The sequence below is a fragment of the Mus caroli genome, unplaced genomic scaffold (genome assembly GCF_978045245.1).
Source record: "Mus caroli unplaced genomic scaffold, Mus_caroli_1 scaffold_2, whole genome shotgun sequence".
In the NCBI taxonomy this organism is placed as follows: domain Eukaryota; kingdom Metazoa; phylum Chordata; class Mammalia; order Rodentia; family Muridae; genus Mus; species Mus caroli.
In genome coordinates, this window is record NW_028227257.1 from 10,564,201 (window position 1) to 10,580,825 (window position 16,625).

The 16,625-nt window shown below is 49.4% G+C and overlaps 1 protein-coding gene across 2 annotated transcripts in view; it reads left to right on the forward strand.

Moving 5' to 3' along the window:
- Positions 1 to 3,586: 3,586 nt before the first annotated feature.
- The window catches only part of Zfp64 (ZFP64 zinc finger protein), a 62,959-nt gene continuing 49,920 nt past the window's right edge, over positions 3,587 to 16,625 (forward strand). The window contains exons 1-2 of one of the 2 annotated variants that reach the window (XM_021150670.3): positions 3,587 to 4,119; positions 7,418 to 7,651. In XM_021150670.3, coding sequence (XP_021006329.1) covers positions 4,074 to 4,119; positions 7,418 to 7,651 — 280 coding nt within the window. In that variant the 5' untranslated portion in view covers positions 3,587 to 4,073. The remainder of the gene's footprint in view (positions 4,120 to 7,417; positions 7,652 to 16,625) is intronic. The other variant, XM_021150662.3, reaches the window with a different exon arrangement.

Below are 16,625 nucleotides of genomic sequence, written 5' to 3' on the forward strand. Positions count from 1 at the left end.
TGTAAGCTTTGCCCTGGGGATGCTGGGGCAGAAAGATGGCACGTTTGAGGTTAACCTGGACTATGTAGTGAGACGCTATCTCAAAAATAACCAAAACCAGATAATAATCATACTAAATAACCAAGCTAGCATTTGGCAACTAGAAGTATCGTGATGTGGCATTATTGATTCTTTTCTAAAACTTCCTCACCTATGTTTTCTATTTTAAGAGAGCAGCATACAGCAAGCAGCTGTGGCTCACCTCATAGCAGTAGGATGTGTTAAGAAGCTGGGGCAGGAGGATTGCAACCCTGAGGCACAGGCTGGTGAGCATGCGCAGTGGACTAGGGCTTGTGGTGAAAGCTGGTGGACAGGGAATGGAGACCATTTGTAAATCCAGTAGGAAAGTGGAATCCTGAGATCCCACTAAGCCACCAGCAGGTCGTCCTCTGACCTCCAGGGGTAAGAGAATGTGAAAGAAAGGGGACTCTTAACTGTTCCTTGAACCCTGGGAGCAGACCTAGATTAACCGGAAGTGTTTCAGAAGTCCGAAATGAAACCGGAAGTTTACCCAGTCTCATTGTTTCGCAAAAATACACAAAGGGGATTCTCTCTGCTTTGTAGCCATGTGGGGTTTTTGTTGTTGTTTTTTTTAATTCCTGAATATGCACATGCCCTTTTGTGTATCTATAAAACAGTTTTAGGGCACAAATAAGAAACAAGAGAAACTGGTCTCAGCGATTGGTTCCTGGGAGAGGATCTGGGGTCCCAGTCAGTATAATACAGGGAAACTGGGGTAGAGGGGTGTGGAGATGGGGCTGAGAAAGGTTGGAGAAAATATCTGTCCTTTCATTGTGTGCCCCATGGTAAGGTTTGGAGGCTTCCATGTCCCTTTTGCTATACAAGAGACGCAAACGTGTGTGCGTTTGCTCTGTGTGAAGTTATTCCTGAGCACTCAAGAGAGCCCCAGGTGTGTGTGTCACCCTGAGTGTGGTGCCATGTGGGACTCCAGGCCAGCTCTCAGGAAAGGAAATGGTTGTAGCCACCCAGTCCCCAGCAGGTTCGGTCTTGAACATACCCATTACAGAGGTTTAGCCAGGATTGTAATCTCAAGCCTGTCTTTGCTGACACTTAGGTTTATACAAAAGATTCCAAGCCATTGCTAAACATTAGCAAACCCATTTTAGAATGGGAATTCCCCTTGGTCCCAGTCTAAGATAACAGCTCGAGTCACCTGGGGCATGTCTGGACCACAGCCCTGGCATTCTGTTCCAGAACATCTGGGTGGTACCCGAACCATGTGTGGCCTTGGAAAGTTCCCTGGGAGAGTGAGAAACACCCATCCAGGTAACACCACCTGTGGCGGGATCTAGATGCAAAAGCAAAACGAAAACTCCAGCGTGCCATGCCCTCCTCCCAGCTATGTCCTTTAGAGAAATGAGAAGCCACTCAGAGGATGGCAGACCTCAAGAGGCCAAGAACTGATACTGAGTGACAAGATAGCCCAGAGACAAATGACACCCAGGAGCTGCTGCCCTCCCTCCCCTACAAATGGAGGAAAATGGAGATAAAGGGAGATGATGGCGTGGTGGAGGGTCAAACTGGGGACTGAACATTCAAAATGTCCTCTGAGCTCATGTACCGGTTCTGACTCCATCTTACATCCATACCCTCCCCTATCCCACTCCCTCCATTGGAGACTCTTACATATGGAGATTCAGACTCAAGACACACTCACTTATAACAAAGTCCCTCCAAATAGGGTCAGGAAATTGTTTCATAGCAGGCTCTCAGGAGCCAGTTAGAATTCCCATCACCCCCATATCCACCTTCTCCTTCATTTTAATGATGTTTTTGTCTGCTCCCTCTATGGCCAGGCAGATATGGAAACTACCCATACTATTCATCATACATACAATCTCATCCTGAGTCCCTCGGCCATCTACAAGATGGGGCCATCTGCCTCTAAATCCGGGACCCAGAGAATCCCAGGTAGGAAATGCACATCGCTGGTAAACTCTACCATCACTTCAACCCCAGACACCCAGTGAGCACAATTAATATCAGAGAAAATACATTCCGACTGAGTATCCAACCTCTGGAGATAGGTGAAGGAGGCAATTAAACACCCCTCCAAGGTGTGTTTGACATCTTTGATTGCCTTCTCCTAAATAATACAAACCTGCCTCCCGCTTCAGACTCTGGCCTCGGTCTACTGGCTCCTTAATGTCACCCAATGTGGCAGCTTTGGAGATGGCTGGCTGTGGAGATAGCCTCCTGGGACTAGCTCACAACTGCCTCTTCTAGCTTCTCCTGTGACCCTGTCAAATGACCCTCCCTCCCCATTCACCAAATTCACTGAGCCTGGGGTCACTCTGACTCCTTTTTTCCATATCACCCTCTTTGGTGTGACTAACTGTCTTAAGGCACCTGGAACACGTTCCCTAGACTGCAACAAAACCGTAACCTTGCTAGCTCATCTCAGCCCCAGCGCCCGCCCGTTCATATCCCCTCGATTCTTTGTGGCACTCTGGCCTTCCAACCTAGTTGGTCAGGAGTTTGCATGCTAATATTTCTCTTCCCCAAGTTGGGAGTGACACACGGAAAAGAGCTCTTACCAATTCCGGTTGCACGCAATAGCTGCCAGACATGATGAAAGGGCAGTTCAAATCTTGCCCCTCCTGGCTGTCATCGAACCCTCTTTTATCAATTTCTTCTCCTCTGGCATTTCTCCAACAAATTCAAAAACCTCTCTAATCAAACAACTAATTTACTGTTACAGGACTACGGGCTGCTAGCCACAGAGCCTGAGTCTCATGGTTACCGAGTGTGCCCTGATGGTGAGAATCAGCAATGCCCGAATGTGTGAACATGCGACAACCCCGGACAACAGGAAATAGTCCAAATTGCTCTCCGGCCTCAACATCACCCCTTCTTAGTTCCTCCTCTTTTATATTGAACGAAAGGGAGGTATGGTAGTTACCAGACATCTTCCACCACCTACCCAGGGACCCTGAGACGGCAATTACGTCATCAGTAAGGGCCAAGTTGAGCCACATTCCTCCCCTGCGCATGTGCTATAGTCCCTAAAAGGTGGACTTTCTTCCCGCCTCTTTTTGACCAACGCCCTTGCTCACCTCCACCCTTCCCAGAGGCCACTCTAGGCCCCTCCCCAATAAACCTCTCAGAGCGATGTCTGACCCTTGGAGTGACTTTGTGGCTTAGATCATAACAGGAAATAAGAAAGGTCTGTGGAACCTTCTGGGTAAGCTCAAGGTTAGAGCTAAGGTCAGTTCTTCAGTGCAGGATTCTCGGGAAGAGTTGCAAATAGTTGTGAGCCACCTAATGAGGGCGCTGGGATTCATGGCAAGAGCAGCACATACTCTTAGCCACTATGCCTTCTTTCCAGTTCACCATCCCCAACCAATTCTAACAAACCCTCCATGCTGCGTGAAATACCGAAGCCCCGTGGAGCAGGGCCCCAATGAATTCTCCCATCTACTACACACTAATCTCTTTTTTTAAGTTACTTATATTGTACATGCAGATGCTTGAGTCTGTTTCCACCAAGTGAGCTGGCTGGCAGGAAACCAGGCTTGATGACGTGTGCCCTACCCCTGCTGAGCCATCTCACCAGCTCAACCCAGCAGCAGGGCAAAGGCCCCGCCCCGGTGTTACGCTGCTGGATCTGCCCTAGTGGAGCACCCCGGTGTTGGGGCTCCACTCTCCCAGGCCGGCAGCGCATCTTCTTGGCATCTGCGAAGGAATGAGCGTCTCCGGAGGGCAAGGTGTAAAGGCGCAAGGCGACCACAGAGTCCCTGGCATGCCTGGGATAGGGTGGAGGGATCGGGACACTCGGGTCTTAGACTCCACGACCTTTCCCGGTTCCTCGGGAGAGCACCGCCTGGGAGTCGGGCTGGGTGCACGGGGCCAGCGCCCTCTAGGCAGCGGAAGTGGCGCTGGTTGTACATCCGTCCCCGCCTCACAGAGTTGGGAGAAGACTGGCTGGTGCGGGAAATATGCAGGAGAAAAGTCTTTGCATAATGTAGAGCAAGCCGTGGGGCTCCGGGAGGGGCGCCCCTAAGTCTGCGGCCATGAACGCGAGCGTGGAAGGAGACACCTTTCCTGGATCGATGCAAAGTAAGTACTGGACAGACGCAGCTGGGGCCTGGCCCGGACAGAGCCAGCAGGCCCCGGGATCGGGGTGACGGCGCACCTTGCATGCCTGTCCCCGCCAGCCCAGTCGGCGTGTCAGGTTGGGAACCGCCTGGAACTCTTGCAGTACCCCCGGGAGGCAAGACCAGGGGAGGCCACGCGGTGAGGAGACTGTCACCACCTCCCCCGCCCTGCCGGGTGGAGTTTGGGGCGCAGAGGAGAGGAGAAAGTGGGGTGATCCAGGCCAACTGGTAGGGAAACTTCTGCCTCAGTGGCTCAGGTTGGAGCATCCCTGAGGGGCTCGCGGACAGGTTTGCAGAGCCATCCTGGCACTCAGGGTAGGGGATGATATGGGTGTGAAAGACCTGGCTGGGGGTGACTTGCACTGAGTTTGAGGTTCTGCTATTTTCCTGACATCATATAAGCTATTGCTATCTCCATGTGCCTTTGTTCCCCAAAGTACGGCCACGGACTGAACCGTGGACCGGCCACCTGGAGCGCATGTGTTCAAAACAGGCTGCTTGGTCCATCCCCTGCAGGTCTCCGAGGGAAGGTGGGGCCCGGAATCCCAGGTCTTTCCTTACTGCCTGGAGCCTCAGATGTTTGAAAAGCTGTGGACAAGGTTCGCAAACACCTGAGTCACTTTGCTAACTGCAGATATTATAGCCATTGGCTCCCCAAACTTGCCTGAGTGTCCTCTGAACTCTGAACCCAGTCCCCACCCACCCCATGTGTCTCAGTGTCTTCCAGTGCTGTGGATTTCGGGTTGTGTTTAAAGAGGGACGACCCCACCAGATGACTTACTCTGGAATGGGAAATCAGTCCCCACATCAGAGAATTTCATCTATAAGGATCCTAAGGAGAGATCTGTCTTTGTTGTTGTTGTTTGTTTTTGTTTTTTGGTTATTCACAGGGTTTCTCTGCGAAGCCCTGGCTGTCCTGGAACTCACTCTATAGAGCAGGATGGCTCGGGAAGAGATCATCTGTCTTGTCCCCATTTTGCAGATGAGAAAGCAAGGGGTAAAGTGGCTGTTGACAGTGACAGTTTCAGGGTGCTAAGAAAGGTCCCCATTGCGACTTGTTCCTTTTGTGAATACCAGAGCATAACTTAGCACCGAACTCCTTCACTCTGGACCCCAGTCTCCCACCACCACGAAGACACCCTTAGCTAAGGAGCTATGCAAATATGGCTTCCTTCCTCTGTGTTTCTTTAGTCCTGGGGCTATTCCTGTAGCCACCTGGCAGCGGCAGTCCCAAGGAGGAAGGCCTTCTGTTGCTTTCAAAGGCCATTGCAAGGTGACTTACAAAATGTCGCCCCTAGCATCTCTGTCCTTGGTATGTCTACCACAGGACACCATAACACGCAGATGCCTTGTGTTAGTGCAGGAGGAAACGGGACAGAATCAAAGCAGCCTACAGAAAATCACATTGTCCGCCCAGCCCCATCGTGTTACACGAGTGTGGTTCAATTTCACGGGTTCCAGACGTTACCGTATGATGTGTGGATACCGTGGAGTGATACGGTGTGGCACACGCCTATGTGGTACTAGGTAGGAGAAAGATGAGCTTCACAATTTTAAGCATAAATAGTAGAAAGTGTTTTTGCAATGTCCATGAAAGATACAATGGAAATATTATAATGAGGGTATTTTTTTTTTCTGGCAATTCTTACCATTTCTTCCAGATGTTTCTACAAGTGTCAGAAACCTATACTGTTCTTTTTTTTGGGGGGGGGTAAGTTTTATAATACAAGAGAAAAAAATCCAGTTTTTATTTTCGATTATTTGTAGCTAAAGATGGGCATATGTTTGCGGTTACAAGTGCTCGTGGAGGCCAGAAGAGGGCGTCAGACGCCCTGGAGCTAGAGTTGGGGGTGCTTGGTTATGAGCCACCTAGTGTGGGTTCTGGGGACGCCTAGTGTGGGTTCTGGAGCCGGAACCCAGATCTTCTACAAGAGCAGTACATACTCCTAACCACTGAGCCACCCCTACAACTCCACAAAAGAAAAATTTTAAGAATAAAAGTTAAATTTCTCACGTTGAGACTCACTAATTGTTATCTATTTAACAAAATTTTTTTACAGTACTTTCTTTTGCTGTTGGTCTGAGACAGGGCCTGGGTGCTTTGAACTGTCGGAGGCCCAGGAGAAATCTTAATATCCAGTCTTCAAGCCTCCACCTCTGGAGTGGCTGGGACTGTGTTACTGGCCTGTAAGCCCCCACTGGCCCATTTTTAGAAGGTTCTGGGCGTCAGACTCAGGGCCTTGGGTATGCAAAGCCAGTGCTCTACCCACTGAGCTGCATCTGAAACTATATTACTTTCCAATAGAGAACCAGGCACAGTGTTTAGATGCTTTGACAGTCTCAGTGCTGTACTGAGCTTAGTTCATGTTTCTGACACTTGTAGACTGAATTCATCCTTACCTGACAGGGGTACCATTTTTCTACAGCAGTGAAACAGCGTTGCTCAATTCCTTGGTCCCTGTTGTGTTCAGGGACCAAGGAAGTGAGAATAAGATCGGGGATTCTGGAATTTTCCCCGTAGTTATGAAATGGCTGCAGAAGCACCAGTGTTATATCTGCGTTCACATGAAAAAGCAGAGGAAGGTACAGCTGGCCTTCTTCGCTCCCTTTGTGGTGTGTGCGCTGAAAGAGTTCACGCACGTGAACCACTGTTGTGACTAGTGGGTCAGGAGATGGCCTCGGGCCTGTGAAGGGCTACGCACCCTGTACTTCAAAGGCACTCTCTTTTCTACTGATTGTGGGAACATGGACACACCAGTGTGTACAGCCTTGTGTACACGCATGTGGAGGTCCGAGGACAACCTCCGGGTTGTTCTTCAGGCACCATCCACCTTGTGTTTTGAGACAGGCTCCCTCCCTGGCCTGGAGCTTGCCGAGTAAGCTAGGTCACTTGGCCAGCAAGCCCTGGGACCCTCCTGCCTCCTCCTCTTCCTCCCCTATGCTGAGATTACAGATACTCCTCATTTACAACATTTTACATGGGTTCTAAGGATTGAACTCAGGGCCTCACGTTGTAAGGCAAACGATTTGTGAACTGTCTCCCCAGCCCCTGTAAAACAAACCCCAAGCTCTCAGTGGTCCTTGGGAGCAGTACTGCCTCGTAGGACATGACTCACATCTCGGGACACAGCTGCTAGGATGGAATTTGGAGTAGGTTTGCAAGAAGAAGCAACATAGTCCATCCATTAGCCATGTATGCCCCCTGCCAGGAAGCTGGGCTGTTTGGAATTAATCTGTAACTTTTCCTTTGTCCCTCTAAGTCCCAGGAGGCACCACGGTACTGGTGGAGCTGGCGCCGGACATCCACATCTGTGGCCTCTGTAAGCAGCAGTTTAGCAATCTGGATGCCTTTGTGGCCCACAAACAGAGCGGCTGCCAACTGACTACCACGCCGGTGACAGCCCCCAGCACGGTCCAGTTTGTGGCAGAAGAGACAGAGCCTGCCACCCAGACCACCACAACGACCATCAGTTCAGAGACTCAGACTATCACAGGTACAGCGCGGGGAGCGGGGAGGGTGGTGAAGGGTGGACAGAGGAGGCTGGCCACATCCCCCACCTCTTTGGGGCCGGTTCGGAAGGCCTGCTCAGGGCCCCTTGGTTAAGGGTCATTATTATTGAGGGGGTTGGGACAGTGTTTCTCCATGTAGCCCTGTCTGTCCTAGAATTCTCTTTTTTTTTTTTTTTTTTTTTTTTTTTGCTTTTCGAGACAGGGTTTCTCTGTGTAGCCCTGGCTGTCCTGGAGCTCACTTTGTAGACCAGGCTGGCCTCGAACTCAGAAATCCGCCTGCCTTTGCCTCCCGAGTGCTGGGATTAAAGGCGTGCGCCACCACGCCTGGCCTAGAATTCTCTTAATGTAGACCAGCTGGCCTTGAACTCAGAGATCTGCCTGTCTCTGCCTCTGCCTCCTAGTGGCTAAGACTAATTATTTTTAACCAGCACCTCTGGGAAACAGCTGCTGGAGAAACAGCTGCTGGACCAGGCCCGGAAGCTGCTAGTTCAGATGGTGCGAGTAATGAGAAATGTCACATGTTTAAGCAAAACAAAGGTCAGGTTTCTTTCTTTTTTTTTTTTTAAAGATTTATTTATTTAATTCATGTATGTGAGTACACTGTAACTATCTTCAGACACATCAGCAGAGGACATAAGATCACAACAGATGGTTGTGAGCCACCATGTGGTTGCTAGGAATTGAACTCGGGACCTCTGGAAGAGCAGTCAGTGCTCTTAACCACTGAGCCATCTCTCCAGCCCCAAAGGCCAGGTTTCTAAGCCAAACCTCTCGATTCCAAGAAGCAGGTCCTCGCAGCTGTCTGGGGGTGGGGTATGCATGTGAGCCCTGTCTGTATTGGCATTGGTGTGTGACAAAACAAAAACATTGTGTGGATTTTGGGTTTCATCTCGTCTTGATTTTTAAATCTGTAAATGAACATCTGTCTGCCCCCCTTTAAACGCCCTCTTTTCTCCATGCAGACAACATTAATTATAAAGGCATCAAAAAGTTGAATATAGACAGTCTAGAGGGGGCAGGCATGTAATCCCAGCGTTCAGAGGTGGAGACAGGAGGATTGAGAGTTCAAGGTCATCTCTGACTACATAGTGAATTCAGGACCAGCCTGGGGGAAAATTAATTAAGAAAAAAAATGTACAGAATGAAACCATGAAGAGTTTGGGGTCTGGGGCTGAAGCGATGCCTCAGTGCTTAGGAGTGGTCGATGCTCTTATAGAGCACCCACTATGGGCTGTTTACAAACGCCTGTAATTCCAGCTCCTGGGGATCCAATCCCCTCTCCTAGCCGTTGAGGGCATCTGCACACACATGTGCATACACACACATTGACACACATGTATTCGTAAATAATAAAGTAGGTCTGTTATGCTCTAGAGTGCATGTTATCCACACAGTGACAGATACACACCTACACACACTTAACACATCTATAACCTTCATAAAGTGAACAGACAGCAGCTTTATAAATGTACAGATCTCCAATATGGCGGGTGCTGTAGGAATTGGATGGTACACTCCGTCCTGACTGGCCTACCCTCCCCAGAGGAAGAGAATCATTGAGTGTGACTGCAACTGAGGTTTCTTTCTCTCCAGAAAAACAAAAGTCTAAAGATGAGCATGTTAAGAAAAAGTTTGCCGCTCACAGCTCTAAGCATCCTTCCTATATAAAGACCATCTAAAAACCAACAAAAGTAGCAGAAAAGAAGCAAGTGGAAGAGTCAATACAAGACGCAGATGACTTATAAGGGTGTACTGAGCACATGGGGGGGGGGCGTGAAGGGGCACAGGGTGAGAGCAAGACGGATTAAAACCAGGCATATGTGTTCTGCATATGAAAACACCTGTGCCCTGGATCACTTCGTGATATCTTTTACATTTTAATTCTTAAATTTTAAATCTCAGTTTTAAAATTTTACTGGAGGACTAGGCAGAAGAGATGGCTCTGAGGGTAAAGGGGCTGCCAACAAACCTGATGACTTAAGTTTGATCTTGGCAAAAGGGAAGAACCCAGTCCCAGGGATGTCTTCCGACCTCCACATGCACGTACTATTGAGTGTCTGGGCACATGCATACACACACAGATGTGAAAGGATCAATCGATAAAATATACTTAAATACCTCTAATGGGTCTGTTTCTGAGTATCCTGTAAAACTCGACAGCAAGTGAAAGCCGTTCATCCCAGTCTGTGCTGTGCAAAAAGTCAAGATTTTACATGTGACCATCAGGAGAGAGATGGGTAAGCTATGTCAGACATGCTGAAGTACCCGAGCCTCAGAAAGCGGACCAGGTCCGTGTGAACTGCAGGACAGATGTGTGCGTGTAGAACAGTGTTAATAAAAGCTTCTAGAACAGGAAGTGAAATCAATGAAAGCCGATAGGGGGCTATTAGGGCATAGCAGGGGACTCTGGTAAAGTGGGAAAATCATGCGCAAAGCGGCTGTTCTTTGGGTCTGCCCAGTATGTGCCCCAACATGCATGCTATATCACACAGGCAGAGGCAAGAGTTGGTTCTCTCCGCCATGTAAGTCATCAGGCTCGGCAGCAAGCATCTTTACCAGCCGAGCCATCTCCACAGTCCAAATGTTCTCAGTGTTTGAGAGGTCACTGGCTAAACACCATCACTAAGCCTGACCATGCCTATAAGCTTCTTCTAGTCTTCTCTCAGAGAGCCTTGACCAGCTAGATCCACTGAAGTGGAGAGGCAGCTAGCTTGCACTTTATAACTATCCGCGTGCTGTTTAGAACTTGGGCCATGAGGGCTGGAGAGGGAGAGCTTGGAGATTAGAAGCACAGGCTGCTCTTGCAGAGGACCTGAGTTCAGTTTCCAGCACCCACGTGGCACCTCACAACTGTCTGAAATAGTTACGGGAGATCCAGTGCCTTCTCTCTGGCTTTCCAAAGGCATTGCTGGAACATGGCAAACAGACTACACTCGGGCTCACCCACATGCACGTAAAACAGTTTGGGGCGGGGGCTGGTGAGATGGCTCAGTGGGTAAGAGCACCCGACTGCTCTTCCAAAGGTCCAGAGATCAAATCCCAGCAACCACATGGTGGCTCACAACCATCCGTAACGAGATCTGACTCCCTCTTCTGGTGTGTCTGAAGACAGCTACAGTGTACTTACATATATATAATCAATAAATAAATCTTTAAAAAAAAAAAAAAAAAACCAGTTTGGGGCAATAGCAGAATTTCAGGGGTATTTTTAATGCTCCCAACATTTGTGTCCAGATAGTACACCAAAAATAAATCATTAAGGAAGTGATCAAGAAAATGTAGAGGCAAGAAGTCACCTTGGAGGTGGCCTCCTGAGACCTGCTGTGACCTGTTTGGATCTCAGCTAGACAAGGAGAAACTGCCTGTTAGGAAGAAACATCTCCAGGAAGACCCCACAGATCCAGGCTGCCCTGGGCTGAGGGCTTTGTCCCTTCTCAAGGGCATCTCCCTGAAGAGATTTTTGACCTCTTGACCTCAAAACACAAAGCCCCAGTAAGAGTTGAAAAACAGAATTGTGAGGGACTCTGCCACATGGAGGCTCTGAGCTGTGCACTGTGGAAGGCCTTGGCAACTCTGATGTCTGCCTGTCAGGACGTCTGCTCCCTCTGCTGGAACCTGTTGACAAGAGACAGTCTACACACACAGGCTCTGGCTTCTCTAGCACACAAATGCCCTCTGAGTGTGCAGCAGGGTGAACTCCTTGCAGTTTCTCCGGTGAACCCCATTTCTTAGCACCCTAGAGTCCTGGTAGGAGGTATTCCTCTGCCTGGAACTCAAAATTAATTCTTATGCTTATATCTGAGCTTTCTGAGCTTAGCTTGGAGGCATTTTCTCAAGGAGCATTTTACACACACACACACACACACACACACACACACACGTGCGCACACACACACACACGTGCGCACACACACACACACACGTGCACACACACACACACACACACGTGCGCACACGGGCTTCCTCAGGCCAGGTCATTTCCTCTGGTGAAGTGATCACTGGAGAAGCAGAGTCCAGGTCCACCCGTGTCTGCCCTGGGAGGTCAAGGTTGACGTCTTAGACTTTGCACACCCAGTGCCGACAGTGACAGTGGCCTCTGACGGGAGAATTTGTTACTTTTTGAGTCCAAACAGCTTAAAATGTCCCATCCATGGGAAGCTGGCCCCACAACCAAATAGCAGGCTTCTCTTCACCCCACCTCAGCTTCACCCTGCCCTGTAGCCTGCCCTGTAGCCCTGTGGGTTTGCCCAACAGGCCAGCCCTGGGGTCTTCTTGGTACTCAGTTCAGGAATGATGCAGACATCAATCTAAACCCCAGAGACAGACTCCAAGTGTCATATCCCACCACAGTCTGATGACTCTGGCCACAGGCAGACCTCTTCATGCCTGGGCTGCCACAGGAATTCTGTGATAGTCCACTAGAGGGCAAGGATGTCTGCTGAGGGCATTGTTCAAGGTGCAGAGTCTAACGTGTGCTAATCTCAGGTGTCTGGCCTCAAGTGTCTAAGTGACTTAGCTGCCCCTCTTCAAACAACCAAACAGGTAGAGTCCTGCCCACCATCTCTGGACTCCGCACTGACCCCCACCCCCAGTTTGGACTTAGCTGCTCGGGTAGCTGTCAGCTCTGAGACCCACTTATAGATCAGGGTCCTTGGAGGAACTTGTTAAACACCAGCACTCAGGCAGCATCCCAGAAGGAATCAGGGTTTCTGAGGCAGAAATTCCAACATCAGTGTGATAAGCTCCCAGGCCACCCCAGTCTCTGGCAGGTTGGAAAGTCACTCACTTGCCCCAAGGCCTCAAGATCATAACCCCTGATGGCTCCCAGGCCTGACATTGCCCCTGATGGAGCCAGGCCTTCTCTCAGGCAGTCCTGTGAAAAGCTTTCCCCACCTCATCTCTAACCCTCACAGCCTCTCCAGAGACAGGGAGGAAAAGCCCCATTTCCCAGACGAAGAAACTGAGGCCAGAGCCAGCAAAATGGCTCTATAGGTAAAGCCTGACAGCCTGAATTTAGTCCTGTGGAGGACCCACATGGCAGAAGGAGAAAACAAATGCCCACAAGCTGACCTCTGACCTCCCCATATGTGCTATGGCGCACACATAAATAAGAAATGTAACAAAGGAAGAAACCAAGATGGGGGAGGTGAAGATTTGCTCCTCAGTGCGGACTCTCTCTGGCCTGTGATACTGCCTTAGGGTGACTCAGTGGTCCCAGGTGATTAGCACTGTCCCTAGAATGACCCCAGCTAGTACCTGGGTGTCCCTGCTGGGTTTCACTCACCCACCCACCCACCTTGACGTTCAGAGCAGCAATGGCCACAAAAAAAAAAAAAAAAAAAAAAAAAAAAAAAAAAAATTATTGAGCTCTGGAGAGAGAGAAGATAGTCCAAGAGGGGGGATCGTAGCTAGAATATCGCCATGTCTCTCAGTGGGATGCTCCTGAAGGGGATACGGGCAGGATGGGAGGCAGTCAGGAGAAGCCCACTAGAAGCCTGACTCAGGAGGCCCATGCTTGCCTTTCAAGATGGTTGTAGGCCTTGAGTGAGCTGACCTGTGGAGGTCGGACAGACACTACCCTGCTTTTCTACCACGGGAGCCTCCCGGTTAGGACAGCTGTGGAACAGGACATGGAAGGTCACGTTTTCAAACCCCACCAACCTGGTTTTGAGTCCCATGTCTCAGGGAAACCCTCAGAGCCACCAATGGGCATCATGACCCCTTTTGATCCTGAGTGTGACGGTCGAGAGTTCAGTGTGTAGGGGAGTTCAAGACCAGGTCAGGCCAGCTTTAGTGGCTGGAGAACTAACTGGTCAGCCCAGAGCCACTACATTTCCTCCTTCAGCTTTGTAACTTTATGAGGTAGACATAGAGGTGATCCCACTGACAGGAGAGGAAACTGGGGTCATTGTCATGGTTAGGGTCACTATTGCAGCCAAAACAACTTGAAGAGAAGGGGTTTATTGGCTTACACTTGGACATCACTGTTCATCATCAAAGGAAGTCAGGACAGGAACTCAAACAGGGCAGAAACCTGATGCAGAGGCCATGGAGGGGTGCTGCTTACTGGCTTGCTCCTCATGGCTTGCTCAGCCTGCTTTCCTTTAGAACAGTGATTCTCAGCCTGTGGGTCACGACCCCTTTGGGTATTGAACACCCTTTCCAGGGGTTGCCTAAGACCATCGGAAAACACATATTTACATTACTGTTCACGACTAGCAAAATTACAGCTGTGAAGTAGCAATGAAAATAACTTCATGGCTGGGGAGGGAACGGCATTAAAGGGTGACAGCGTTAGGAAGGGTGAGAGCCGCTCTTACAGAACCTAGAGTGAGCTAGGCTCTCTCACATCATTCCCCAATTAGGAAACTGCCTACAGCACAGTCTTACGGAAACCCGTTCTCAGGTGATGCTCCTTGTCCCGATGACTCCAGCTTGTGTTGAGTTGACATAAAACTTGCCAGTACAACCGGCCCCTCGCCAGCGTGACAAGGTCATCACTTGTCACTTAGAACCTTGCATTTACCATTTATCCCCAAGATGACATGCTAATATTAATATCACACTATAAAACACAGATAACTTTAAAAGTCCTGTAGTCCTTATGAATCCAAACACGATAAATGTTCCGTCCAGTCTCTTTAAAATAACCAATGTCTTTGAAAAAAAAAATCCCAAATCGCTTTTAAAAGGCAACATCTTTCAGCTGTAGGCTCCTGTAAATCAAAGTTAAGTTAAATACTTTAAGAGGGAAGAACCAAGCCGGGCAAGGTGGTGCACACCTTTAATCCCAGCACTCGGGAGGCAGAGGCAGGCGGATTTCTGAGTTTGAAGCCAGCCTGGTCTACAGAGTGAGTTCCAGGTCAGCTAGGGCTAGACAGAGAAACCCTGTCTTGAAAAACCAAAAAAATAAAAATAAAAATTTTTTTAAAAAGAGGGAAGAACCAGTAGGTAGTCATAATCTGAACGAAGCAAACCCAACTCCAACAGTGTCAACTGCTCAGCGTTCAATAATCTGGGGTTCACTCACGATCTGACTCCTCCAGGGGGTTTCGGTGGCTTCTCCAGCTCCGCCCTCTGCAGTGCACACACAGCTTGTCTTCCAGGCTCCGACTGGCTCCACTCCACTGCTGCTGCTGGTCTTGGTGGTCATTCCATAGCACTGGCATCTCCAAAATCTTGGACCCCTTGCTGCAACTGCGCAGCACTTTCACCAATAGCCTCTCCTGGAGTCTCTTCAGGGACTCGAGCCCTGCCAGACAGTGCCAAGCCTCAGGTGCTCTCTAAGAGCCCTTTATTCCTTCAAACAAGAACCATCTGGTGACGCTTACACCACCAAGTCCAGGTGCCGGCACAAAGCACAACCTTGGCCGTGTCTGGAGCACAGCGTCTGTGTGCTGACTCTTGAGAAACATTTCCGGAAGGCTTTACCTCAATGTCGCTGGCCTCTTGGTAATCACCACTAACTTCTCAGCTTCCAGCCAACCAGCATCCACTGTCCCAGCAACTCGAAGGTTTCACGTTAGCGGTTCTGGTCTCTTGTGGATCACAGCTGATTCTTCAGCCTCACCTGACCAGAACCACAGATTCTTCACACAAATGGCCCAAGAGGAGCCTTGGCTTCCCTCTGAGACTTCACAAGCCAGGCCTCCATCTTCTGCACTGCTCCCAACATTGTTATCCTCCAAGCTCCCACCGAACAGCTCACTGAACTCTCAACAGAAATGGCTTTCCTAGCCCAGAGTTCCAAAGTCCTTCCACAATCCTCCCAAAAGCATGGTCAGGTCTGTCACAGCAATACCCCATTATCATGGTACCAATTTATCTTAGGGTTACTAATTCTGTCATCACAGAACACCATGACCAAAGCATCTTAGGGAGGGAAAGGAATATTCGGCTTACATTTCCATATCGATGCTCATCATAGAAGGAAGTCAGGACAAGACCCTGGAGGCAGGAGCTGATGCAAAAGTATGGCGTGTACCCAGTCAGGCTGTTCCAAGCAGTGACTCATACCCAGCAGGTGTCATTTAGGATGCTTTTTAGAACCCAGATCCATGGCGACACCACAAATGTCTGATCCAGTAGGTCTGGCATTCTGGCTGAGAATCTGCCGTGGTCATGAGTCCTGAGGCCTCCTCTGCTTCCAGCTGGGACTGGGCCCTGAACATGCGCCTGTGAGCAGGAGCACACAGGCAGGTGAGCTGCCCAGAGACTGGCCTTGAAGAGGAGACAGTGCTTGTCAGAACCAGGCAGCTGATTTAGAGCAGTCAGACATCTCAGGACATTTTTTTTTTCCATTGAGAAAAGTGGAGGCTGGGTTTGCTCACTTGCCAAAAGCCATCAGAAGTCAGGTGTCATCTGATGCGAATCAGTGACGGTCCTGAGGATGCTAGAAAGGTGCAGGTGGGTACACCTGGGCAAACCAGAGATCAGAGTGTGGGTTTAAGAAGTGTGATAGAAGGCTGAAGATATAGCTCAGCGGTTAAGAGCACTGACTGCTCTTCCCAGAGATTCTGAGTTCAATTCCCAGCAACCACATGGTGGCTCACAAACATCTGTAATGGAATCTGATGCCCTCTTCTGGTGTGTATGAAGACAGCTACAGTGTACTAATCACATTAAATAAATAAAACTTAAAAAAATAAAAAAGAAGTGTGATAGTAGAAGAAGAGTTTGAAGAGATGCCTGCTGTCATTAAACCTGGTTCTTTCTCCCAGCCCCACGCTCCCAGAAATAAGACTCAGACTCAAAATAGATTTTCAGATACCTTGGCCATATAGCTAGGCTCTATTCCGAATAGATCATAGCCAAAATAACCCAATTATTTTAACCTACATTCTGCCATGCGTGCCTCTTGTCACCCTTTTTCAGTGAGTGACCCTCCTGCCTTCTCTCTCCCACAATTCTTTCTCCTCTCAGATACCCCACCTCTCTTTCCTGCCTAAGCCATAGGCC